General features: G+C 41.4%; 2 protein-coding genes across 2 annotated transcripts; both read right to left on the reverse strand.

Moving 5' to 3' along the window:
• Nucleotides 1-181: 181 nt before the first annotated feature.
• LOC133126757 (zinc finger protein 709-like) lies at nt 182-15978 on the reverse strand. Its single transcript, XM_061239092.1, has 7 exons — nt 15940-15978; nt 15474-15539; nt 12232-12391; nt 10630-11133; nt 7514-8787; nt 3362-3836; nt 182-1675 (listed from the first exon to the last, which is right to left on the reverse strand). The coding sequence occupies exons 4-7, from the start codon at nt 11033-11035 to the stop codon at nt 651-653; spliced, it is 3180 nt and encodes a 1059-aa protein (XP_061095076.1). The 5' UTR covers nt 11036-11133; nt 12232-12391; nt 15474-15539; nt 15940-15978; the 3' UTR covers nt 182-650.
• A 4806-nt stretch (nt 15979-20784) lies between these two features.
• Nucleotides 20785-24833, reverse strand: LOC133126758 (zinc finger protein 501-like). The gene is made up of 3 exons (XM_061239093.1): nt 24715-24833; nt 23048-23510; nt 20785-21827 (listed from the first exon to the last, which is right to left on the reverse strand). Exons 2-3 carry the CDS (start codon nt 23400-23402, stop codon nt 20785-20787), a joined length of 1398 nt encoding a protein of 465 aa, XP_061095077.1. The 5' UTR covers nt 23403-23510; nt 24715-24833.
• Nucleotides 24834-25688: the final 855 nt, after the last annotated feature.

Here is a 25688-nt window from a genome sequence, read left to right on the forward strand (position 1 = left end):
AGAAATATCTAGAAATATGGAATATCAGATAAAAACATCTGAACCTGCGATTGTGACCTGTGAAAAGTCAATGGACCAGAAACCAAGCTAACAGACGTCAGAAAGCATTTCATTTAGCTACATGGACAAATGACACATTGAATATTTATGATTTCATATCATATTTTATTTACCACAGTAATGAACACCGTCATACACGTAGTGAATGGCAGAGTGCAATTAGCCAGGATCATGGTTTAGTCCCACCAGGGAGTTTTGTAGGGATGCACCAGTATTCACATTTTGAATGTAGGTGTAATGTGTACGGGGCGACATGGCTCAGGCAGTAAGAGCAGTTGTCTGGCAGTTGAATGGTTGCCGGTTTGATCCCCTGCCCGGGCTGTGTCGAAGTGTCCCTGAGCAAGACACCTAACCCCCAAATGCTCCTGACGAGCTGGTCGGTGCCTTGCATGGCAGCCAATCGCCATCGGTGTGTGTGTGAGTGAGCGTATGAATGGGTGAATGAGAAGCATCAATTGTACAGCGCTTTGGATAACCATGTGACTAATTTATTGACTCTGTTAACACTTAGGGCACACTCCTGCAAGGATATCCTGGTGTAAATTCAAGTTTGATTTACACGTGAAGCTGTTCCCACACTGGAGACAGGGTTATGTGTGCTCCCCTGCATGAACGTGCTGGTGGGCAGTTAGGTTTGATGCGAATCTGTAGGTCTTATCACACTGGGAGCACTGGTATGGGCGCTCTCCCGTATGAACTCGCTGGTGTTCAGTCAGGTATGCTTTACAGCTGAATTTCTTCCCACACTGGGAGCATTGGTGCACCTGCTCTCTTACATGGGTTCGCTGGTGTACCATCAAGTGAGATTTACATTTAAAGCTCTTCTCGCACTGGGTGCAGTGGTATGGCCGCTCCCCCGTATGGCAACGCAGGTGTGACTTCAGACTGGTGGAATGACGGAATGTCTGTTCACATTGGGAGCAGTGGTATGGGCGCTCACCTGTATGGGTTCGCTGGTGTACTGTCAGGTTCGCTTTACTTTGGAAGCTCTTCCCACACTGTGAGCAGAGGTATGGGTGCTCACCTGTATGGATTCGCTGGTGTACAGTCAGATTCCCTTTCTTTTGGAAGCTCTTCCCACACAGGGAGCAGAGGTATGGGCGCTCCCCTGTATGACAACGCTGGTGTGACTTCAGACTACTAAGATGACCAAAGCTCTTCTCACACTGGGAGCACTGGTATGGGCGTTCTCCTGTATGACGCCGCTGATGCGATTTCAGACTGCTGAGACACTTGAAGGTTTCTCCACACTGGGAGCACTGGTAAGGCCGTTCTCCTGTATGACTTTGCTGGTGTAGCTTCAGAGTGTTGGAATGACGGAACGTCTGTCCACATTGGGAGCAGTGGTATGGGCGCTCACCTCTATGGGTTCGCTCATGTAGAGTCAAGTGTGTTGAACTCTTGAAGCTCATCTCACACTGGGGGCAGGGGTACGGGCGCTCCCCTGAATGAACGCGCTGGTGTGCCGTTAGACCACCTGACTGACGAAAACTCTTCCCACACTGGGAGCAGTGGTATGGACGCTCCCCTGTATGGGTTCGCTGATGTATCGTCAACTGAGATGGAGTCTTGAAGCTCTTCTCACACTGGGAACAGGCAAACACATCAGACAGCCCTGTAGAAAGAGAAGACGAGATATTTTCAGACATGAAAACATTTGTGAACAGGTGTGCGCCTTTGCCTTTCTAAATCATGTTCAGTCGATTGGATTTGCCACAGGTGTACTCTAATTTATTAAGTCTTCTGCTGCTGTAGCCACTTTAAGGTTTTTCGTTGCGTGTTCGGAGATGCTCTTCTGCATACCACTGTTGTAATGCGTGCTAATTTGCATTACTGTCACCTTCCTGCCAGCTTCGACCAGTCTAGCCCTTCTCCTCTGACCTCTCATTAACAATGCATTTCTGCCCACAGAACTGCTGCTTGCTGGATATTTTCTGTTTTTCACACCATTCTCTGCAAACTCTAGAGACTGTTGTGTGTGAAAATCCCAGGAGATCAGCAGATTCTGAGATACTCAAACCACTCTGTCTGGTACCAACAAGCATTCCATGGTCAAAGTCACTGAGATCACATTTATTACCCATTCTGACTTTTGGTCTGAACAACAGCCGAACCTCCTGACCGCGTCTGCATACTTTTATGCTTTTAGTTGCTACCATATGATTGGCTAATTAAATATTTGCATTAACAAGCTGGTATACAGGTCTACTTGATACATTGTACAATATATATTCAATATAGTGTAGAGTGTATACTCAATTAAAAACATCCAATACATTAGTCATTCTAGAGATATTGGCTTTTTTGGTCATAACCTGACACAATTTTCAGTTTCAGATTATGAAATTCTCATAATACTGTATTGAAAAAGTTATCTGATGGCTTACTACAGCAGCACCACTTGGAATTTGACTTCCAAACTTCTAAGACTAGTAGATATTTTGGTTAAGAATAGCCACAAGCAAAATCAACTCAAATAGAGCATTTGTTAAAAAAATATACATTGCCAAATTTGGGTCAAGCCAGAAAATGACCAAAAAGTGTAGCATATATTAGCCTACTCATGTACAAAACACAGAGTTGTTAGCGCTATGTCTTGGCATGTTTTGAAAATTTGAAAGAGATGCTTAGTTCACAATACAACAATAGGGGCGGCCTGTAGCATAGTGGTTAAAGAGAAGAACTGGGACAAGCAAGGTCGGTGGTTCTAATCCCGGTGTAGCCACAATAAGATCCGCACAGCTGTTGAGCCCTTGAGCAAGGCCCTTAACCCTGCATTGCTCCAGGGGAGGATTGTCTCCTGCTTAGTCTAATCAACTGTATGTCGCTCTGGATAAGAGCGTCTGCCAAATGGCAATAATGTAATGTAATGTAATACAAAACACTTTGATGGCTTCCTACATCAGCGCCACTTGGTGTATGGCATCCAAATATTGCTGCTACAATTCATGTTACATGATGTTACTTTCAAGTAGCTCATAACTCTCAACAAAGTAACAAATTCATGTTACTTTTTTTCTGCATAACCTGGGAAGAGATCTTGTGGCTTCCCTGGGCTACTAAACACTGTGACAAATCAAAGCAAGGGAGTCTTAGAACATGCTTCCTGATAACTAAAGGAAAGTACAAATGTATGTCGGTGTACTTGTTATGGTTTTTCAAACCTTACTATGACCATCACAAATAATGTATAACACCTACAACCATAGCAAGCTAGACTGAAAGAAGTGTTTTGTTTTCATTTCTAAAATATATAAAACATCACTTTTACGATAAACTTATAAATACATGTTTATTTCACCTGTTTTTCCAGCCCTGGAGGAGATGACAGGAGATCCAAGGGAGGATACTGTAGACTGTTTGATAACAAAGGAAGCAACCATGCTTTCCTCTTCCTGCTTGAAATCTGATATCCTGTCAGTCTGGAGGGTTTGGTTCATTACAACTCCCACCCCCTGTTCATCCCCCTCAGTTTCCGGGTTCCGATCATTTCTTTCAACCTCTTCATCTTTCACACCATCCTCCGTCTTCACCTCCTCCCTCTGCCTCTCCCCACCTTCCTCCTCCTCTTCCTTTATGTTGGAGAGAATGAGTTCTTCCTCCCTGCTCATCCCACATCCATTCTTCCCCTCTATACTCTCCTCTGCGTCTTCACTTTTAATCAAACTGGATCTGAGCTCCAGCCCTGTGTAATCTGTGCTGTCCATCACAGGTTCTGTCTTCATGTCTTCACCTGAAGAGGCGGGGCTTGAAGCTCTGAAAAGGACACGTGAATTCTAATGGGATATTTGCTTCTGTGAGCTGTGTGGAATCCACCAATCATCTAAAGGGAGGAAAGGATGGAGAAGATGCAGTAGGTCATGGAGTGAGAAGTTCTGAAGGAGAGAAGAGTTAATTGAAACTTTCTTCTTTAAAACGAAATTATTATTTGCATGAAGTAATGAATACGTCATTAGGACTAAATGCACAATGATTGCAGGCTCTCTCCTGACTGTCTCACTCAGCAAGGCTAAACTATAGATAAAACAAAAATACATCTCATTGACCTACCAGAAAACAAAAGCGTTGATTTGGAATTCCAATCTAATTTCCTTGTGTTGTGTTGAAAAAAATATGATTATTTATATGAATGAATACATGTTTTAATTCTGCTCTAGATGCCCCTGTCCTGCAAAGATAGAGAGTAGCCAGGTTCAGGGAGCGAAAAAATTCTGACACATCAGATGTAGGCTTTTCACACATTACCCATTTTATTTTTTCCAAAACTGTAATCCCTCATTTGAAGTGGTATTTTACGTTTATGTGACTAGTAAGATCATTTGTTTTTGTGAATGAATTAATTAATGAATAAATGAATAGTTTTCATCTTCTAGTTTCGCCAACGTTAGTTCGCTTACCAGCGTTCAGTTAATTAACGAATCAGCCAACGTTGGCTTATTTGTGTGCACCGTTAGCCAGTTAAAGTTAAGACTAGGTCCAAACTAGAAATGGTTGTTGCTCGGTTACCGAATCAAAGTAGCGGAATGACACACCGCACAATATACGTAGCTTGCTAAAACATAAAGTACTTTTAAAGTTGCCGTGTTTCCCTTCTTTCATTAATTATTAACGTTATAAAATATGTTATTTAACATGAATCATGCCTATAGCTAGATGGTTTCATAAAAGCCATATGGAACTCAAACCAGTGGATCATTCATATTGATTAGTGGCACGGCTAACAGAGTTCGACGGCACAACAACAAAGCCTTACCAATATTCATGTTATGTTACCATAACTTTCCATTTATCACCCGCTAACTCCTCAGCTCTATCTACAAAGAACGCGTAAACACATAAAAGTACTAAACACAAGTGGAGCTAACCGAGCTACTTTCTCGCTAAACGGAAGCGTTTTGATCGTTCAGTCAACACGATAATGGCTTTAATTTGGCTAAATGGACACTTACCAAGTCAAGGTCGCTTTCTTTGTTTTATGAATAGTCTAATAATGGTGCTCAGCACGTTAGCAGAGGATATTCGTTTAGCAGGAGCTTTCGTATTGCGCAGCGGATCGCCTGTAAAATTCTCAATTTCCGCAGGCTGAACAGCTCCGCCAAACTCAGCAACCTGAAAATAAACGACAACGAAGCTCTGTCAGCGGCATAGACCTCTATCGCCTTCTACCGCTCAGGAGCTCATTACACAGAATAGTTTCTACTCGTTTCGACTGTACTGATTGACTGAATTCATATCAGGCAAATCATGCATCTGGAAGTGTAATCAAATAGCTTAACGTACATTGTGATATAGCTACAGCAACAGAAGTACACTTGCACACAAAATTAAAACAACATAAAAATAGACACAATTAAAAGGTAATAAAAAAACAAGAACAAACATTGAAAGAGACAAGAAAAATAAGAGCCCAGTCAAGGTGTATGCTGGCTGGATAAGAAAGGTTTCATTTTTGATACATTAATCTTCTGTGCTTACCTCACAAAGACAGAGACTAAAACATATTTCTGTCTCACTGATGATTCCTTTAGAGACATTCCATGTGAAAACAGCCAATTTTAGAAAAACGTCCCACCTCAGATTTTCTTGTAATTGTCTGTATTTGTTACTTCTTATGGATTATGAAAGACTGCTAAGTTTTTTCCCCCCTGTGAATTCTACTTAGGTTCTGAATTATGCCTCTTTACAAAACATAAATAGAAAAAAAAAAAAAAAAAACTCATGAATTAGCATTTCATTTTAGAGCCTTCTCAGCAGTCTGTAAATCCTGTTTTCATAAAGTTATCATCACCAAAAAATGTTTTTAACTATAATTTGTATTTTCAAGAAAAAGCCATTTTTTACAGTGGTATTTAGTCCGAGGACCAAAAATGTCAAGATTTTCAAGCTGTCTTTTAAGACAGAAAACATTTTAGCAGCAAAATGAACTTTTACACCTAGAGACAGCCCTACTATAGCTTTATGAAATATGTAACTTGCAGCTTGCTGCTACTTATCCCACATGCCCATCCAGTCAGCTCAAGTTGTGTCTATAAATCCTATAAATCTATAAATCCTGTTGTTTGTACATGATCATGTACACAGTTGTTCAAAACACTCCATACACTTATTAAAATACTTTAAAACCCAATTTTGGCACTATAAGTACACAAAAGAAAGACAGTTGTGAAAAGCTTATTTTAGCATTTTTGGGCACTCAGATTATTTTTTCAGGTTTACAGCCAACATAAACATTTTGTGACATAAACCTTCATGAGAAAGGATTTACAGGCTTCTGAAAATGCAATAAAATTAAATGCAAATTTTTTCAAGGGGCATGACTCACAAAATAATTAAAATGAAAGGAAAAACGTTGGAACCAAACCTTTAGCAACATTAGATTACACACTAAACCACATAAACAACAATATAACCTATAACAGAAAGAAACATGTTTGCTGGAGGAGAGGACCCAGGGAGAATGCCTTCTCTTTCTGTTGCTTTGTTCAGCTCTCAGCCATGACATGCAGTCCACAGTTATGTTCCACAGTAGATGACCTGTCTCCTCTGTACATCTCTACTTGGTACATTTTTCAGGTTCCCGACAAGGACTGTTTTCATCTGACAAAATAAACTTTCCACACCAGCAGCAGGGTGTGTAACCAGAATGTTCTAGAATGAATCCCTAGTGTAGCACTGCCCTTGTCCACTCAAGCAAAGGGTTGAACCTGACTTCCAACAGAAATATATCCAGCCATATTGATGGATTATATGTAGAAATACAATCTCTGTGAACACTGAACAGTTCATCAGAGCTATGCATCACTGATTATGCACTGACCTTTGTGATTGTGCAATTGTGATCTGTGAAAATGGAAGGCCCAGACCAAGAGCTTCTTGTCCAATAACTAAGCGCTTGGTTTGACAGACGATAAACTTTGCTAGAAAAATCCCATAGGATGCTGAATCCCTTCGTCATCCCGTTGCAACAGGACGCCACCAGCAGACACCAGATTACAAGTAAAGACGCAAGTGGGGCGTGACACAGGTGAGACAAATCCTGTTACTGCAACACACAGACCCAGTGGACCAAACACAATACCCCTCCAACCCCAGACATGTCCAACTAAGAAAGCATTTAATTTAGCTACATGGACAAATGACACATTGAATATTTATGATTTTATATCATATTTTATTTACCACAGATTTAAACACCGTCATACACGTAGTGAATGGCAGAGTGTGATGAGAAAGAATCATGTTTTAGCCTCTCCAGGGGGTTTTCTAGGGATGCACAAGCTGTTCTGGGGTTTTTATCCATGTACATGCTCTCTACATTTTGAATGTAGGTGTAATGTCTACTTTATTCACTGAAGCTCAGTTCACACTTAAGGCGAACGCCTGTAAGGATATCCTGGTGTACATACAAGTTTTATTTACATCTGAGGCTCTTCCCACACTGGAGACAGGGTTAAGTGTGCTCCCCTGCATGAACGTGCTGGTGAACTCTTAGGTTTGATGCATATCTGAATGTCTTATCACACTGGGAGCACTGGTATGGGCGCTCTCCCGTATGAACTCGCTGGTGTTCAATCAGGTTTGCTTTACAGCTGAATTTCTTCCCACACTGGGAGCACTGGTGCACCTGCTCCCTTACATGAGTTCGCTGGTGTACCATCAAGTGAGATTTACATTTAAAGCTCTTCTCGCACTGGGAGCAGTGGTATGGGTGCTCCCCTGTATGGCAACGCAGGTGTGACTTCAGACTGGTGGAATGACGGAATGTCTGTTCACATTGGGAGCAGTGGTATGGGCGCTCACCTGTATGGGTTCGTTGGTGTACAGTCAGGTTCCCTTTCTTTTGGAAGCTCTTCCCACACTGTGAGCAGAGGTACGGGTGCTCACCTGTATGGATTCGCTGGTGTACCATTAGATTTGCTTTACTTTGGAAGCTCTTCCCACACAGGGAGCAGAGATATGGGTGCTCACCTGTATGACAACGCAGGTGTGACTTCAGACTGGTGGAATGACGGAATGTCTGTTCACATTGGGAGCAGTGGTATGGGCGCTCACCTGTATGGGTTCTCTGGTGTACTGTCAGGTTCGCTTTACTTTGGAAGCTCTTCCCACACTGTGAGCAGAGGTATGGGTGCTCACCTGTATGGATTCGCTGGTGTACCATCAGGTTCCCTTTCTTTTGGAAGCTCTTCCCACACAGGGAGCAGAGGTATGGGCGCTCCCCTGTATGACAACGCTGGTGTGACTTCAGACTGCTGAGATGACCAAAGCTCTTCTCGCACTGGGAGCACTGGTATGGCCGTTCTCCTGTATGACGCCGCTGATGTGATTTCAGACTGCTTAGATGACCGAAGCTCTTCTCGCACTGGGAGCACTGGTATGGCCGTTCTCCTGTATGACTTTGCTGGTGTAGCTTCAGAGTGTTGGAATGACGGAACGTCTGTCCACATTGGGAGCAATGGTATGGGCGCTCACCTCCATGGGTTCGCTCATGTAGAGTCAAGTGTGTTGAACTCTTGAAGCTCATCTCACACTGGGGGCAGGGGTACGGGCGCTCCCCTGAATGATCTCGCTGGTGTGCCGTTAGACCACCTGACTGACGAAAACTCTTCCCACACTGGGAGCAGTGGTATGGACGCTCCCCTGTATGGGTTCGCTGATGTATCGTCAACTGAGACGGAGTCTTGAAGCTCTTCCCACACGGGGAACAGGCAAACACATCAGACAGCCCTGTAGAAAGAGAAGACAAGGTATTTTCTGATATGAAAATATTCATGAAATGCAGTGGCTTTGGAAAGTATTCAGACAGACTATTTTCTCATCTTGTGGCATTAAAGACTTAATTTAAAATTCATAGATGAAAATGTACAAACAGTACCCTATGATGACTAAGCGAAAGCAAGCTTCTATGGAGATTTCCTTGGACTTAACAGTTTGGGTTTCTCTGACAGGCACTGGGAACTGTGGGACCATATATGGACAGGTGTGCGCCTTTGCCTTTCTAAATCATGTTCAGTCGATTGGATTTGCCACAGGTGTACTCTAATCGAGATGCAGAGGGATAATCACTGAGCATCTGAGCGCAACATGGAATTTCATAATAAAGGTCTTAATCATTATGGGGTCATTCCGTGAAAGATTACTGTGATTAATGGGAGTGGACCACTGCCATTTTGCTCTAACTTTGTTTAAATGCTCTTTATACACTCAGCGAGCACTTTATGAAGTATTTTTTCTGCTGCTGTAGCCTATCCACTTTAGAGATGCTCTTCTGCATACCACTGTTGTAATGCGTGGTAATTTGCATTACTGTCACCTTCCTGCCAGCTTCGACCAGTCTGGCCATTCTCCTCTGACCTCTCTCATTAACCACGCATCTTCACCTGCAGAACTACTGCTTGCTGGATATTTTTTGTTTTTCACACCACAAATTCTAGAGACTGTTGTGTGTGAAAATCTCAGGAGATCAGCAGATTCTGAGATACTCAAACCACCCTGTCCAGTACCAACAATCATTCCATGGTCAAAGTCATTTAGATGACATTTATTACCCATTCTGACATTTGGTCTGAAAAACTGCTGAACCTCTTGACCACGTCTGCATACTTTTATGCATTTAGTTGCTACCATATGATTGGCTGATTAAATATTTGCATGAACAAGCTGGTATACAGGTCTACCTAATAAATTGTACAATATATATTCAATATAGTGTAGTGTATACTCAATAAAAAACATCCAATACATTAGCCTCATTGGATTTGTCATTCTAGAGATATTGGCTCTTAAAGAAATGGAGGGGGTACCCAAAAAGTCACTCACGAGTGGAAATTGGGGTTTGAGTCGATTTTGGAGCATTTTTGGTCATATCTGAAAACCTGTAGTCTGACACAATTTTCAATTTCAGATTATGAACACTAATTCTCATAATACTGTATAGAAAAAAAAGTGATCTGATGGCTTACTACAGAAGCACCACTTGGCATATGACTTCCAAACTTCTAAGACTAGTGATACTTAGGTGAAGAACAGCCACAAGCAAAATTAACTCATTTACTCAAATCATACATTGCCAAATCTGGGTCCAGCCAGAAAATTACCAAGAAGTATTGCATATTTAACAAAGTAGTTCCAATCAAAATGAGGTATAATAGCCTACTTATAAACAAAACACTTTGATGGCTTCCTACATCAGCGCCACTTGGTGTATGGCATCCAAATATTGATGCTACAATTCATGTTACATGATGTTACTTTCAAGTAGCTCATAACTCTTAAGTAACAAATTCATGTTACTTTTTTTCTGCATAACCTGGGAAGAGATCTTGTGGCTTCCCTGGGCTACTAACCACTGTGACAAATCAAAGCAAGGGAGTCTGAGAGAATGCTTCCTGATAACTAAAGAAAAGTACAAATGTATGTTTGTTTACTTATGGTTTTTTCAAACCTTACTATGACTATCACAAATAATGTATATAACACCTACAATCATAGCAAGCCGGATTGAAAGAAGTGTTTGGTTTTACTATATATAAAAAAATTACTAAACTTATAAATACATGTTTATTTCACCTGTATTTCCAGCCCTGGGGGAGATGGCAGGAGATTCAGCGGATGGTACTGTAGACTGTTTGATAACAAAGGAAGTAACCAAGCTTTCCTCTTCCTGTTTGAAATCTGATATCCTGTCAGTCTGGAGGGTTTGGTCCATTACATCCCCCTCATTTTCTGGGTTCCAGTCATTTCTTTCAACGTCTTCAACTTTCACACCATCCTCCATCTTCACCTCCTCCCTCTGCCTCTCCCCACCTTCCTCCTCCTCTTCCTTTATGTTGGAGAGAATGAGTTCTTCCTCCCTGCTCATCCCACATCCATTCTTCCCCTCTATACTCTCCTCTGCGTCTTCACTTTTAATCAGACAGGATCTGAGCTCCAGCCCTGTGTAATCTGTGCTGTCCATCACAGGTTCTGTCTTCATGTCTTCACCTGAAGAGGCGGGGCTTGAAGCTCTGAAAATTACACGTGAATTCTAATGGGATATTTGCTTCTGTGAGCTGTGTGGAATCCACCAATTGTCTAAAGGGAGGAAAGGATGGAGAAGATGCAGTTGGTCAGTGTGAGTGTAAATGTAAAATGAGTGAAAAGTTCTGGAGGAGAGAGGAGAGTTAATTGAAACCCCTCTTCACTGAAAGGAAACTACTATTTGCATGAAGTACTTCATTAAGACTAAATGCACAACGATTGCAGGCACTCTCCTGACTGTCTCACTTTGCAAGGCTAAACTATAGATAAAACAAAAATACATCTCATTGACCTACCAGAAAACAAAGGCTTTGATTTGTAATTCCTATCTAATTTCCTTGTGTTGTGTTGAAAAAAATATGATTATTTATATGAATGAATACATGTTTTAATTCTGCTCTAGACGCCCCTGTCCTGCAAAGATAAGAGTGTAGCCAGGTTCAGGGACCGAAAAAATTGACACATCAGATGTAGGCTTTTCACACATTACCCATTTTATTTTTTCCTAAACTGTAATCCCTTATTTGAAGTGGTATTTTACGTTTATGTTTATGACTAGTAAGATCATTTGTTTTTTGTGAATTAATGAATTAATGAATAAAGTTTTAATCTTCTAGTTTCACCAACGTTAGTTCGCTTACCAGCGTTCAGTTAATTAACCAATCAGTCAACGTTGGCATATTTGTGAGCACCGTTAGCCAGTTAAAATTAAGACTAGGTTCAAACTAGAAATGGTTGTTGCTTGGTTACCGAATCAAAGTAGCGAATTGACACACCGCACAATATACTTAGCTTGCTAAAACGTTAATTGCTTTTAAAATGGCTGTGTTTCTGTGCCCTTCTTTCGTCAATTATTAACATTATAAGATATGTTATTTAAGATGAATCATGCCTATAGCTAGATGGTTTCATAAAAGCCATATGGAACTCAAACCAGTGGATCATGATTAGTGGCACGGATAACAGTTCGACGGCACAAGAATAACAAAGCCTCACCAATATTCATGTTATGTTACCATGTTATGAACGCGTAAACACATAAACGTACTAAACACAAGTGGAGCTAACCGAGCTACTTTCACGCTAAACGGAAGCGTTTTGATCGTTCAGTCAACACGATAATGGCTTTAATTTGGCTAAATGGACACTTACCACGTCAAGGTCGCTTTCTTTGTTTTATGAATAGTCTAATATTGGTGCTCAGCACGTTAGCAGTGCCTATTCGTCAAGCAGGAGCTTTCGTATTGCGCAGCGGATCGCCCGTAAAATTCCCAATTTCCGCAGGCTGAACAGCTCCGCCAAACTCAGCAACCTGAAAATAAACGACGACGAAGCTCTGTCAGCGGCATAGACCTCTATCGCCTTCTACCGCTCAGGAGCTCATTACACAGAATAGTTTCTACTCGTTTCGACTGTACTGACTGAATTAATTCATTTCAAACAAATCATGCATCTGAAAGGGTGATTAATCAAATAGTTTAACGTACATTGTAATATAGCTACAGCAACACTTAATCTTATGTGCTTACCTCACAAAGACAGAGACTAAAACATATTTCTGTCTCACTGATAATTCCTTTAGTCATTCCATGTGAAAACAGCTAATTTTTGAAAAAGTCAACTCGCGAATTAGCAGTCTGTAAATCCTGTTTTCATAAAGGTATCATCACCAAAATAACCAATTAACCAAGTTGTATTTTCAAGAAAAAGCCATTGTTTACACTGTACTTCATTCAACAGTGGCCTGAGGACCAAAAGATTTAAGATTTTCAAGCTGTCTTTTAAGGCAGAAAACATTTTAGCAGCAAAATGATCATTTACACCTCGACAGCCCTACTATACATACATTTTACAAGTCTAAATCCTGTTGTTTGTACATGACAGAGCCAACAGAAACATTTCCTTAGTCAATGGGTGGAGATGTGCACCCCAACCAATTTTGGTGATACCTCCATGAGAAAGGATTTACAGGCTGTTGAAAATGCTATAAAATGAAATTTGTTTTTTAAAGGGGCATAACTAAATAATTAAAATGAAAAGGAAAAAATTTTGGTTCACCTTGTGTGGAATGACTCTTTAGCAACATTAAAGATTACACACTAGGCTACATAAACAACAATATAACCTATAACAGGAAAAACTAATTTACTTGGAGAGGACCCAGGGAGAATGCCTTCTCTTTCTGTTGCTTTTTTTCAGCTCTCTGCCATGATATGCATTTTTTTTAGTTCCACAGTAGATGATCTCTCTCCTCTGTTCATCTCTACTTGGTACATTTTTCAGGTTCCCAACAAGGACTCACACTGTTTTCATCCGACACAATAATAAACTTTCCACACCAGCAGCAGAGCAATGTGACTTTAGCATGTTGCCTTGTAACTGTGTGTATAACCAGAATGTTCTAGAACGAATCCCAAGTGTAGCACTGCCCTTGTTCACTCAAGCAAAGGATTGAACCTTTCAACAGAAATATATGCAGCCATATTGATGGATTATATGTAGAAATACAATCTCTATGAACACTGAACAGTTCATCAGAGCTATGCATCATTGATTGTAAATCATTTAACATAGATTGCGCTATAACTATAGCGGAATAACTACACTTGCACACAAAATAAAAACATACCTTTGAATTGTTTGTGTCGCCTAGTAACTGGTTGTGTAACCAGAATGTTCTAGAAAGAATCCCTAGTGTGGACACAATATGGCTGTATAATGTTCAACAGAAAGATACACAGCCATATTGATGGATTACATGTGGAAATACAATCTCTGAATCTATGAATCATTGATTGTGCACTGACCTTAAAGGCGATTGTGACCTGTGAAAGTCAATGGACCAGAAACCAAACTAACGGACTTCAAAACGTTGAAGGGCCCAGACCAAGAGCTTCTTGTTCAATAACGAAGCACTTGGTTTGACAGACGATAAACCTTTGCTCAAAAGATTCCATAGGATGCTGAACCCCTTTGTCATCCTGTTGCAACAGGACGCCACCAGCAGACACCAGATTACAAGTAAAGACGCAAGTGGGGCGTGACACCGGAGAGACAAATCCTGTTACTGCAACACACAGACCCAGTGGATCAAACACAATACCCCTCCAACCCCAGACATGTCCAGGATTAGCTCATATTTATTTATTTACCTAATTTGTTTCTGAAAAAAATGTGTTGTTTTCTCACAATTTAGTAGCTGATTGTACCCTATCTATTCCAATCCCCCATGTTGCCGTGGATACAGCGCAGTGACCCCGTCACTCAGAGACCACATCGTGTCCTGGGAGGCGCGCGCAACCAGGGCTCTATTGTATTTGACGATCCTACACCCCCCCCCCCCTCGGAGCGGCAAGCTAATTATGCCGCTCCATGTGTGCCGGCCAGCTTTGACAGGACCGGAATCAAACCCCGGTCCTCGGTGGCCTCTTGGCAATTGGGAACACCCAGATTCTTCAAGCATCGCTGCACTGGGGGCAACCGATCGCACCTTAGCTTGCAAGCAGTTGAGATCTGATGCCATAACTACAGCGCCATCATACGTTTGTGCAACAAGCTTCTCAGCAAAGTTGAAACCAGACATCTCAGACTGCAAGAAGTCAAAAATCGAATGGGCATCGCGTCCACGAGGCACATCAAAAAAAACAAAAAAAAAACGCTCCTGGATCGTCCCATTGTCATCTATATAACGGATGATAACAGACAACTGGGACTGACAGCTCGCATCTGCCATTTCGTCAATCTGCCATGCAAAAAAGGGAGCTGCGTCCACCTCTCGTTTGATCTCGGTTTTAATTGTTGACGCAATTGCGGATATCAAATCATTTTTAATGGTCTTTGACAGGCCAGAGAACACATCTAAATTTTCTATATGTTCTGCTGAAAGGCTGTCGTAGCATGCCATCAAGTCCACCAACAGCCTGTAGTTTACCTTGTTAACCGACTCCTGCCTCTCATTGTGTCTGTTGAAAGACAGCTCTTGCATTCCCAGGTAAGCTGTTGCATCAATTAGAAGGATTAATGAGTATCTGTTTCGTCTCACTTCTGCATTTGCTCTCTGCAAAAGTGCTTCCTCGTCAATCAACGCGTTTTGGCTAATGCCAGGCTGAAGCCTTTCAGGCACGCGACCGAAAAGCTTCAAGCCTGGTATTAGCGCCAACACAGTTGTTTTGTTGTTTAACAGCTCTATCTAAATGCTTGGTATCACAGAATCCCTTAGTAGACCCAGTGCTGAACTGGGCTTCAGGGTTAACCAACAGAAGGCATGGCCAACAGTACAACCTGTTCGTCGTAGGACTGCCAGTTAGCCAAGGGCATCGCTCGTACCAGACCTTATTCAGCTTCACCTCGTACTGGTGACCAATTTTTTCATTTCTTGTTCTCATCATGGTCACCTGTGAAGTTGGTCGTCCAACAGTCTTGATCCTGACCTTTGCGGCGTACTCCAATTTATGGAATGGCTGCGACAACAGAAAATCAACAAGATTTTGTTCCCCATCCCACTCTCCGGGTCCGTGCCTCTCAGCCACTGTCAGTTAGATGAGCGGTCACACAAAAACCTAAGTTTGTTTCAGCACGTATGTTAGTCAGCTGCATGAAAAAATATGAAACTATAGATAAAAAAAACAATAAAGGAAATCTGGCTTCAGTTAGCAGAAAAAACTAGCTAACAAGCTAACTAGCGTTAGCGGCTGGCTACCGTAATAACTAGCTATGCATTATACATCATAGTTTCTATTATATATAATACATAATTTTCGGCGTTGTACTCCAGCACATTATACTTGAAACAAAATAATCATCAATATGAGATTAAAGTACAACAGTGGTATGTACAACATCTCTGAACACAATACAAACCTTGAAGTGGGTCGGTTCTCTCTTCACCAAGATCACACAGACTCTTGAATGGATATTTGCATCTGTGAGCTGTGTGGAATCCACCAATCGCCTAAAGGGAGGAAAGGATGGAGAAGATGCAGTTGGTCATGGAGTGAGAAGTTGCTGAGGAGAGAAGAGTACATTCAAACACCTTTACATTCAGGTAACTTAAGTGCTTTAACATTTCATGAAGACAAAATGTTTACACAGGTTATTTCCCAAATTTCTTACTTTGCAAGGCTAAACTAAAACTCTGCATATAAACTTTATGAAGAAGTGCATCTTAGCCAACCAGAAAACAGGCTTCGATTCCTAGTTTCCCTCCAATTAGCTTGATTGGAATACAAGGCGTCTCCCAGCACAATACTTTCACTAAGAGACAACATACCAATGCATTTCAATCTTTTAACCTAGTAAGTAGTAATACTGCTGCCATTCGTCAATATTCAAACAAATGAAATCCTACCATGACCATCCTCTACTTTCAGCCCTGCATGTTTTTACAATCATATTTTTAACACTGTCCCATATTTTAAGGAGCTGGGTTAGGTATGCGAGCGTGCGCAAGTCTATTTACAGTTAAATCATGTTAACTTGCATGAAAACGCAGTGGCAAAACATCAAAATACAATTCAGACAGGTCTTTCTCTCTTTACAGTTTAGCAGGCCACACAGGATATTCTTATTTAATTTTCACAAGTTAATTGAACAGTATTCCCGTCCACGTTCCCTTGAACAAACCAACTTTTCCCACTTAAAGAACCCTTTAACCTATAGTCTGCATAATTTGGAGCGGCTATATTTGGAACCGTGTGAAGCTACCGTTTATCGAAACGAAACCGTTTACGTTTATCGAAAAATAGAAACGTCGGCAAAATAAAAGAAACAAAATTAAGAGCTGAAAAATCTGTGTACAATATTAACGTTAGCTAGTTCATTCAAAACGATATCTTACGTTTAGTTAAATGAACGCCTACCTAGTAAACGTAAACCTCTTGATTCTTTTGTAGAGTAATATTGGTGTCCATTCAGGAAAGAGTTTTCATATCGGATCACCGCATTGTGTTAAAATGGTCACTAAACCGCTTATGGGAATTTCAGCATCCCGCAACAGCCTGATCAAAGATAATAACGACGACGAGGACGCAGAGATGGTATTTCCAGAAAAACAATCGCCAGATCCCGATCCCCTCTTTCGCCATCTTGAGCCCAGGAGCAAATAACACAAGACCGTTTCTACTGCACTTAGGAGAAACAGTTTGAGCATGGAATTTATATTAGATCATTTAACGTCTTGAAATGTGATCAGCTCCATCAAATCGTTTGGGCTAACCTAGATGGGCCTTTTATACACACCGATGGCGACGGCAACTGGCTATCCAAGGTACCAACAAGCTCGTCGGAAGCAATTGGGGGTTAGGTGTCTTGCTCAGGGGAGGTTCAACTGCCAGACGTTCACTCTCACAATGCCAATGATAAACAGCATCACCAGAAAGACCAGTGCAGAAATGTAAGTTTATTGCATATACAAGGGAATCTAATCAGCACACGTAATCACTGCATACACAAGTAAAGCAGAACAAATATGCTACAGTATATTTTAGACAAAAACATACATATTTTCATTTCAGTCTTTATGAGCCAAAATCAAAATAAATCCAGAACTTATATTTTCAAGGTTTACAACAAACACCGAGTATATCTGACAAGATCATTAAACTGTCCAACAGAGCAGTATTATATTATCATGTTGCCTTACAAACATGAGAAATGGGTGAATGTTCTACAATAGGTCCCAGGTCACTGGTGCCAGAATTAGGGGGGGGGGGGATACACCTTACAGCAACTCCGAGGCCGTCTTATTTACATGAGGTATCGTGTATTTGAAATACACCGGCGGTGAATTTTTTATTTTTTTTACAAAACGAGTTCTGAGAATTTGGACGTTTGGAACTATAACCTCTGAACACATATGTATCTAGCTCCATCTTCAGAAGGTGCGCGGATCACTGCGCTCAACCAGCGGAAGGCTGAAGGATACAAGCGTGTTCAGCAGTTATAGCTCCAACCGTCTAACTTCTCTCGTTTTTACAATTTTTCCCCTGCACGTATATTTCAAATGCACACGATACATCATGTAAATAAGACTGCTTCACAGTCACTGTAAGGTGTATTTCTTCACTTTGAAGGAGGTAGGCTACTGACTCCTATAGGCTTCAAGTCTTTATTCTAAGCTAACACGTTATGCTAACATGGAAACCGAGCCAGTGAATGCACAAAAATAAAACATCAAGTCCGGGTAAGTCGGAAAAAAGGTACATTTCCCAAAATGTTGGTGTATTCCTTTAAAGGCATACTATGCAGGATTTTCACCAGAAAAATATTGTAAAACAAACATGCTCAGTCATTACTATGACACACTAACAACCTGTGCCGGTGTCCACTTCTGGCCAATAACCATATCTGTCATTCTAAAAACTCCTAAGATGTTTGTGGATGTCAACACAGAAGTGAAGTGAGAGAAGAAATCCTGCATAATGTACCTTTAAGGTGAAAAAAGTTAAGTTTCCAAATGCAGCGGTTTTAACAATTTTGAAAAGTTTTAACAATTGTCGTTTAAGATTCGCCATGCTGAATACTAAACACAAGCACATCAACTGTTAAAACCCTTCACTTATCCACATGTAAAATAAATATATTCAATATAATTTGTTTATCACAAAAATCAATCAATTATCAAATAAATTGCCAAATTTGTTGATAGACAGAGCAACCTGTTGGATCAACATTTATGAAAGTGTGGAACTCACGATGAATAAAATTAAGAATTTGATTAAGTTACAACAGAACAATCAATGTCTAAGTCTAAAGACGAGGGTCAACTACCTTAAACAATAATAGACATGGACATTCACAAAAGAAAATAATAAAACAACCCCCCCCAAAAAAAAAAGAAAGAAAAATAGTGTTTATTGTGTCTCCCAAAATCATCCCACGAAACTGAAATTAAAGTCCAAAAACCCAAAGGCAGCTGAATCTTCCTGAAATCAGTAAATGAAAATGCAAATCGCCAGAGCAGCTCTCGACAGAATCCATGCGCTCCACGAAACACCAGCAAGTCCCGCTTCCAACAGCAGATATCAACCCTGCTGAATGTCCACTGCCATGACACCCCGTGTGTGTTGGTGAAAAATGCCTACCAAGTAAAGGAAGGCCCGTAATTTATGCTCTTGCATTGCGTTCATTGGGACAAGCCGCAGAAGGGTGTGCTAGAGGCAGAGCGGTCATATAAAACTGGCAAATTTTGCATTTGAGGTTACCTTATATTGTTTGAAGCAGGATGGAGCACTATGATACGGTTATGAAAAGATTAATTTTAGTCTCCAAGGACGCCACACATGAATATAGTAGGAGGTACACAAGCTCAGTTATTGAATACATCTAAAGAAAGTTTATTTCTGCTTCCAACGATAGAGGTGATATTTGTTGAGTGATTGTTAAACCCAATCTGCATCTTCAAGAAACGTATACATTCCATGTAATAAAACCAAATTGCACCACGTTGGTTCCTTTTGAAGCTGGAATTGCTTCTAAAAATGCAGATCTGAACCGTCAGGCTTCAGCAATCATCTGTATCAAGGTTGAGATTTTCAGTCAAAGATTCCAGTTGGAGGATTGATTACCTTCACTTAAAATCAAAAGGTCTTTGTTCCTGTCAGCATGTGGAATGCTGGGCAGCAGGATGGTGTGTGTGCAGGTCTTCTTTCAAAGCCATAATATAATAAAACTATTGGCATAGTTTTTGGGGAGGGGGGAGCAGGATAAAGACAGAAGCCAGACCACATTCCTTCTTGGTTTAAGAGAGCAGTGTGCTTCAACACATGGACAATGAGAGTTTGCTAAAATGAACAAATTCTCTTTCTCTCTTTCTTTCGCTCTCAAAAAAAGTCTCTTGAAAGGCAATAATGAAACCAGTTTTCCGACAGTACTGTTAAGTGAGATTTCACTTTAAAGCTCATCTCACATTGGAAGCAGTGGTATGGGCGCTCTCCTGTATGTTTTTTTTTATTTTAAGTAATTTTAATACAGAACATTTTAAAACATGCCAGGCATCCAATCTCCAGTGATCCGCTCCATGGATCCGAGCGAGTCTCCATACAAATAATCTGCAGCAGGCTATTCACCCAATGAGACCAGCACAAAGACTGCAATGGCTTCCATCATTGCACTGGCCTCTTTTAGCTTCAGCGGCAGGCCAGCCAAACCTTATATGTATTTCTGAGGTAGAGATAAAATCAGGTTTTGTGATTCAAAATGAGTACTGTGGGACAGCGTGCAATATCTCCGTTAACAATATCGGACAATATCCACGGACCACTGAAGATACAACTTAGAGTGAAGAATGAGCCAGCTTCATGATGTGATGCTTTCTGGGCATTATGCACGTTCTTTGAAGAACACTGTAGTGTATGAGCTGATAGACCGGATTTAGATACACATGCAAAATTGCTCCAAATGGTATCCCAGGGAATTGCATCATTACTAGTGAACAGATCTTTATCCCAAGTTCATTGGATTGCAAAGGGGTCTGTACGAGGCTCTAAGGAGAAATGTGTGGAGGGCTGAGATTAAACCCCTTGTTCCGTTTCTCCAGCATGGCATGCATCGCATGCGTGGGAAGCTCAGTTCCCCAGGGGACCCCACACGTTTTAATAGCCAAACGCAAAAAATTGGTAAAAGTAAAATGACGCATCACGCTCTCCTGTATGACGACGCATGTGCTCGCTCAGGAGTGAGCCCTCCCTCCCTCCCTCCCTCCCTCCCTCAGAGCAGTGGGACGGCTAAAGGCAGCTCCCTTATATGGGTTCGCTGGTGTGCCGTCAAGTGAGAATTACATTTAAAGCTCTTATCACAGTGGGAGCACTGGTATGGCCGCTCCCCTGTATGAACTCGCTGGTGTACCGTCAGGTTCGCCTTACAGCGGAAGGTCTTCCCACACTGAGAGCAGTTGTATGGCCGCTCCCCTGTATGTGTTCGATGGTGTACCGTCAGGTGAGATTTACTTTTAAAGCTCATCTCACACTGGGAGCACTGGTATGGGCGCTCTCCTTTATGACGACGCTGGTGTGACTTCAGACTGTTGGCATGCTTGAAGGTTTCCCCACACTCGGAGCAATGGTACGCGTGCTCAACTCTATGGGTTCGTTCGTGTTGGGTCAAGTGTGACGAAAGCTTAAAGCTCATCCCACACTGGGAGCAGTGGTACGGGCGCTCCCCTGTATGAACACGCAGGTGTGCCGTTAGACCGCTTGACTGATGAAAGCTCTTCCCACACTCGGAGCACTGGTATGGACGTTCCCCTGTATGATGCCGCTGGTGCAACTTCAAACTGTTGGGGTGCTTGAAGGTTTCCCCACACTCAGAGCAGTGGTACGGGCGCGCTTCCGAATGAACTCGTTGGTGTGCCGTTAGACCGCTTGACTGATGAAAACTCTTCCCACACTCGGCGCATTGGTACGGACGCTCCCCTGTGTGATAACGCTGGTGCAACTTCAAACTGTTGGGGTGCTTGAAGGTTTCCCCACACTGGGTGCAGTGATACGGCCGCTCCCCTGTATGACGATGCAGGTGTAACTTCAGACTGCTGGAATGGCGGAATGTCTGTCCACAATGTGAGCAGTAGAACATGCGCTCATCTCTATGGGTCCGCCGGTGTAGTGCCAAGTTTGATGAACTCTTAAAACTCTTCCCACACTCGGTGCAGTGGTATGGACGCTCCCCCGTATGGCTTCGCTGGTGGATCGTCAACTGAGACAGAGTCTTGAAGCTCTTCGTACACTCAGAGCAGGCAAAAGCCTCAGGGTTCCCTGTAGAAAAAGATGATGATATGAACAGATTTATAATAATATGCATTGTCTCATTGTCTTGAGAAGGTATTCAGACCCCTTTACTTTTTCCAGATTTGGTCTTGTAAGCTAAAAATTTAATTTGATTCATCCAAAAATCTAGTCAAGTTCTGGAGACATCTCAATGAAAATCAAAGGAAACAGAACAAAGGAAAAATGCATTGAAGATTTTGAATGTCATATTTCCGAATTTCAATGCAAATAATTAGCAAGAAATTCTAGAAAGCATTTTTGCCTTGTCATTACGCAGTATAGTTTCAATGTATTGGGGGGGGGGGGGCATAATCAGTTGAAATCTATAACACAAGATGTGTAAAAAGTCTAACAATATACTAAAAATAATTGTGCAGCTAACCTGCCAATTACTTTTCCTTTGGATTGCACTGACTCAAACTCACAAAAAAAAGAATAATACTGTGATGGTTGCTTTGTGTTGGGAGATTTGAGGTTGATGGGGCATCCTTAACTCAAGTGAGCTATAAACCTCGCTTGCAGGCGATTTTCCCCGACGGACACGGGAGAAGCTGCAGGAAAACACTCTGGGCTGGCTGATCCACAATCATACAACAATCTCACACTGTTCCTACAATACCAATTACATGTGGAGAGGAACTGTGGTAAGATGACTAAGGGTGGTGTAGGAGGGAGACGGAGCCCAAAATCTCAAGAGCCACGACCAGCGCAACGTTTATTTTCCTTCTTTTTTTTCCCCCAAAAGTGCAGATATTCAGCGTGATCTTATTTACAAAAAACTAACAAATACACAAACAAAGAAACAAAAATTTACCAACATACGTCACAGGAACCTTAAGTGAAATCGCTGTGGTAATTAGCCTACAGCCAGTTGCAAGGGAAATGGGAGCAACACATCACCCATCATGTCAGTGCTGTCTGGGAAACGAAGGGAAGCAAATAAATCTAAAATGGAAACGGACACCTCCGGTCTGTGATCTCTCCAGCATATTCCCAGCATCCTGATAATTACAGTTACACTACAAATGCATTTTTGTGTACGTATGACTTTTCAAACCTTACTAGGACTGCATCTGCCAATAGCACCAATGACGTATAGAACAACTAAAACCATAGCAAGACAATTGTTGGACTAACAGAAATGTCTCGTCTTATCTTCTATACAGTAAAATATTACACATAAACCAATATATGCATATTTATTTCACCTGTTTTTCCAGCCCTAGAGGGGATGACAGGAGATCCAAGGGAGGGTACTGTAGACTCTTCGATTACAAAGGAAGTAACCATGCTTTCCTCTTCCTGCTTGACATCTGATAACCTGTCAGTCTGGAGGGCCTGGTCGTTTACATCTCCCTCCCCCTGTTCACCCCCCTCAGTTTCTGCGTCCCAGTCATTCCTTTCAACCACTTCATCTGTCACACCATCCTTTCTCTGCCTCTCCCCATCTTCCTCTCCCCCACCCATCCCATATCCATTATTCTCCTCTATACTCTCCTCTACATCTTCACTTTTAATCAGACAGGATCTCAGCTCCAGCCCTGTGTAATCTGTGCTGTCCATCACAGGTTCTGACTTCACTGGAAGAGGCGGGGCTTGAAGCTCTTAGAATGACACACAGACTCTGATTGGTTAGTGGCTTCAGTGAACTGTGTGGAATCCACCAATTGTCTGAAGGGAGGAAGGGAGAGGATACAGTTTGTCATGGAGTTAGAAGCTGCCCCTGGAGACATTATTAGTTGCACTTGGGTAATTCCATGACCAGAATGCAATTCATTTTGACATACCGATTTAGCCTTATTAAAAAACACCCAAGAAGGAGATAGAACTGGTGGAGACTTATAAATTGATCTACAAACCATTTCTCTATGACATACAGTAATAGAGGTAGGGCAAGACAAAAATCATGAAGTCACGCCAATTGGTGCAAACTTAATTTGCCCATATCTCCCAGATTAACAAGAGACAAGTGTAATTTTGGTACCAGGGGTTTCCTATAAGATTAAATCAGCATGCCAAGTCTCACTACAATCCATGATGATGCAGTGCAAAAGTGTATTAAATTGAACATGGACTTATTTTTGCCCATTAAAAACGTAATATGAACACTTCATTAAGACAAAATTCAAGAATTCATTCCTTAATGACTGTTAACTACCAGCACCTGACTGTCACTGATGAAAACTTAAAAAATAGAATCAAAGCACCAGAATAGCCAGCACTGCCGAAATACATGAGATTTCAATTAAGGCGCAAACAATTGGTAAATATAATGTTTGCACCTTATTTTAGCATCATTGCAGTTAATTTACATTTGGAATTACAATATTGAAACGTTAAATAATCAATTAGCCTGAATAGCAAGAGCTATATTCCGGAAAATAAACAAGATAAACATGGTTTTATAAAAGTACCAGTTGACTACAGTAGTCGCGAAGCGATGTTATCAAATTCATCAGGAAAACATTGCATTACGTTTGATCACTGGCCAGAGTCACTGTTCGGTTGTGTATAATTAAGTCTCGAGGCAGCTGCTGGCTGGATTATGTCAAAGGGATGTGTGCAAAGGCCTAGCGTAACGTTAGGGAGTTTGGAGGCACAAGAACAAAGCCGTGCCAATATTCAAGTTATACCACGGATTCTTTGCCATATCGCTTTTAACAGTTTCCATTTTTCACCTGCTGGTTCCACTGCTCTCTTTATGCAAGAGCGCGTTTGAGCTAGAATATAGCGAGCAACATAAGTGTTAAAAGAAAATAAATAACCGATACTGTATCCACATAGGCTACTAAAAGATACAAGTTACGTTAGGCAAAACGAAAACGATATTAGCTAACGTTCGTACATTCAAAAGGCTGGCTAAATGAACACTTACCGAGTAAACGTCGGGTTATTACTATTATTTTAGTATATTATCGGCGTTCAGTACTAATCTTTAGCAGCTTAGATTCGTGAAGCAGCAGTCATTGTTGTCTTCTTCTTCTGTGGCGGTTGTTAATATAGCGTATTAGTGCTTTACCGCCACCAACTGGGCTGGAGTGTGGAGCAGTCGATTTGGCAGCGAACAAAAGGCTGTGTCCGAAATGACTCACGATCAGCATAGGCTACGCGCTGCTGCGTTCAGCCACAAAACCATTAACAAACATATCATATAGCAAGTTCTTAAAACATTACTCCAGAGATATAGAACCTGGTTTTTTTTTTTGTTTCTTGCAATGCCCAGTCAAGATCCAGCTCACTCAACCCTGCGGCATTCATTTTGTAATTATCATTTTTTAGGACATGGCTAGGCTACATCATGGCCTTGGCTTATGTTATGTGTGGGACATGTAAAATAACACATTTTCACTGAATAAATATCTACAACACATTCCCCCCTACACATTAATATCCGAAAATTTAACAGAACACGGATTTAGAAGAATGCTTTTGGCGCTTTTATTCCATAGATTGCACGTAACCTACTCGTTCTTCATAAATAACGGTAATGTCAACAAGACATTAGCTAGCCAACAAACGTTTTAGCTAGCCAACAAACAGTGCCAATTACTGAGCGAACATGGTTTTGTATTATTGAATAACGAATACAGAAGCTATTGTTATATTAGTTTAGTTTTATTTTATTATAATGCTAAATGGAAACGTATTTGTCATCAACAGGACAAAACCCTGAAGAGCTTATCTTTAATTTGAATTCCTCCTGGACCGCGCCATCGTCTCTCACAGCTTAAAATGAGAATGAAAAAAATGTGTGATTGTAGCATTCGATTGACGTAATTGACTTGTCGGCCGCCATTTTGTTGACATAGAAGCAACTGAGTGGGCTTGACAACAATCACTTGACAGTAA

Source organism: Conger conger, chromosome 4 (genome assembly GCF_963514075.1).
Source record: "Conger conger chromosome 4, fConCon1.1, whole genome shotgun sequence".
Classification (NCBI taxonomy): domain Eukaryota; kingdom Metazoa; phylum Chordata; class Actinopteri; order Anguilliformes; family Congridae; genus Conger; species Conger conger.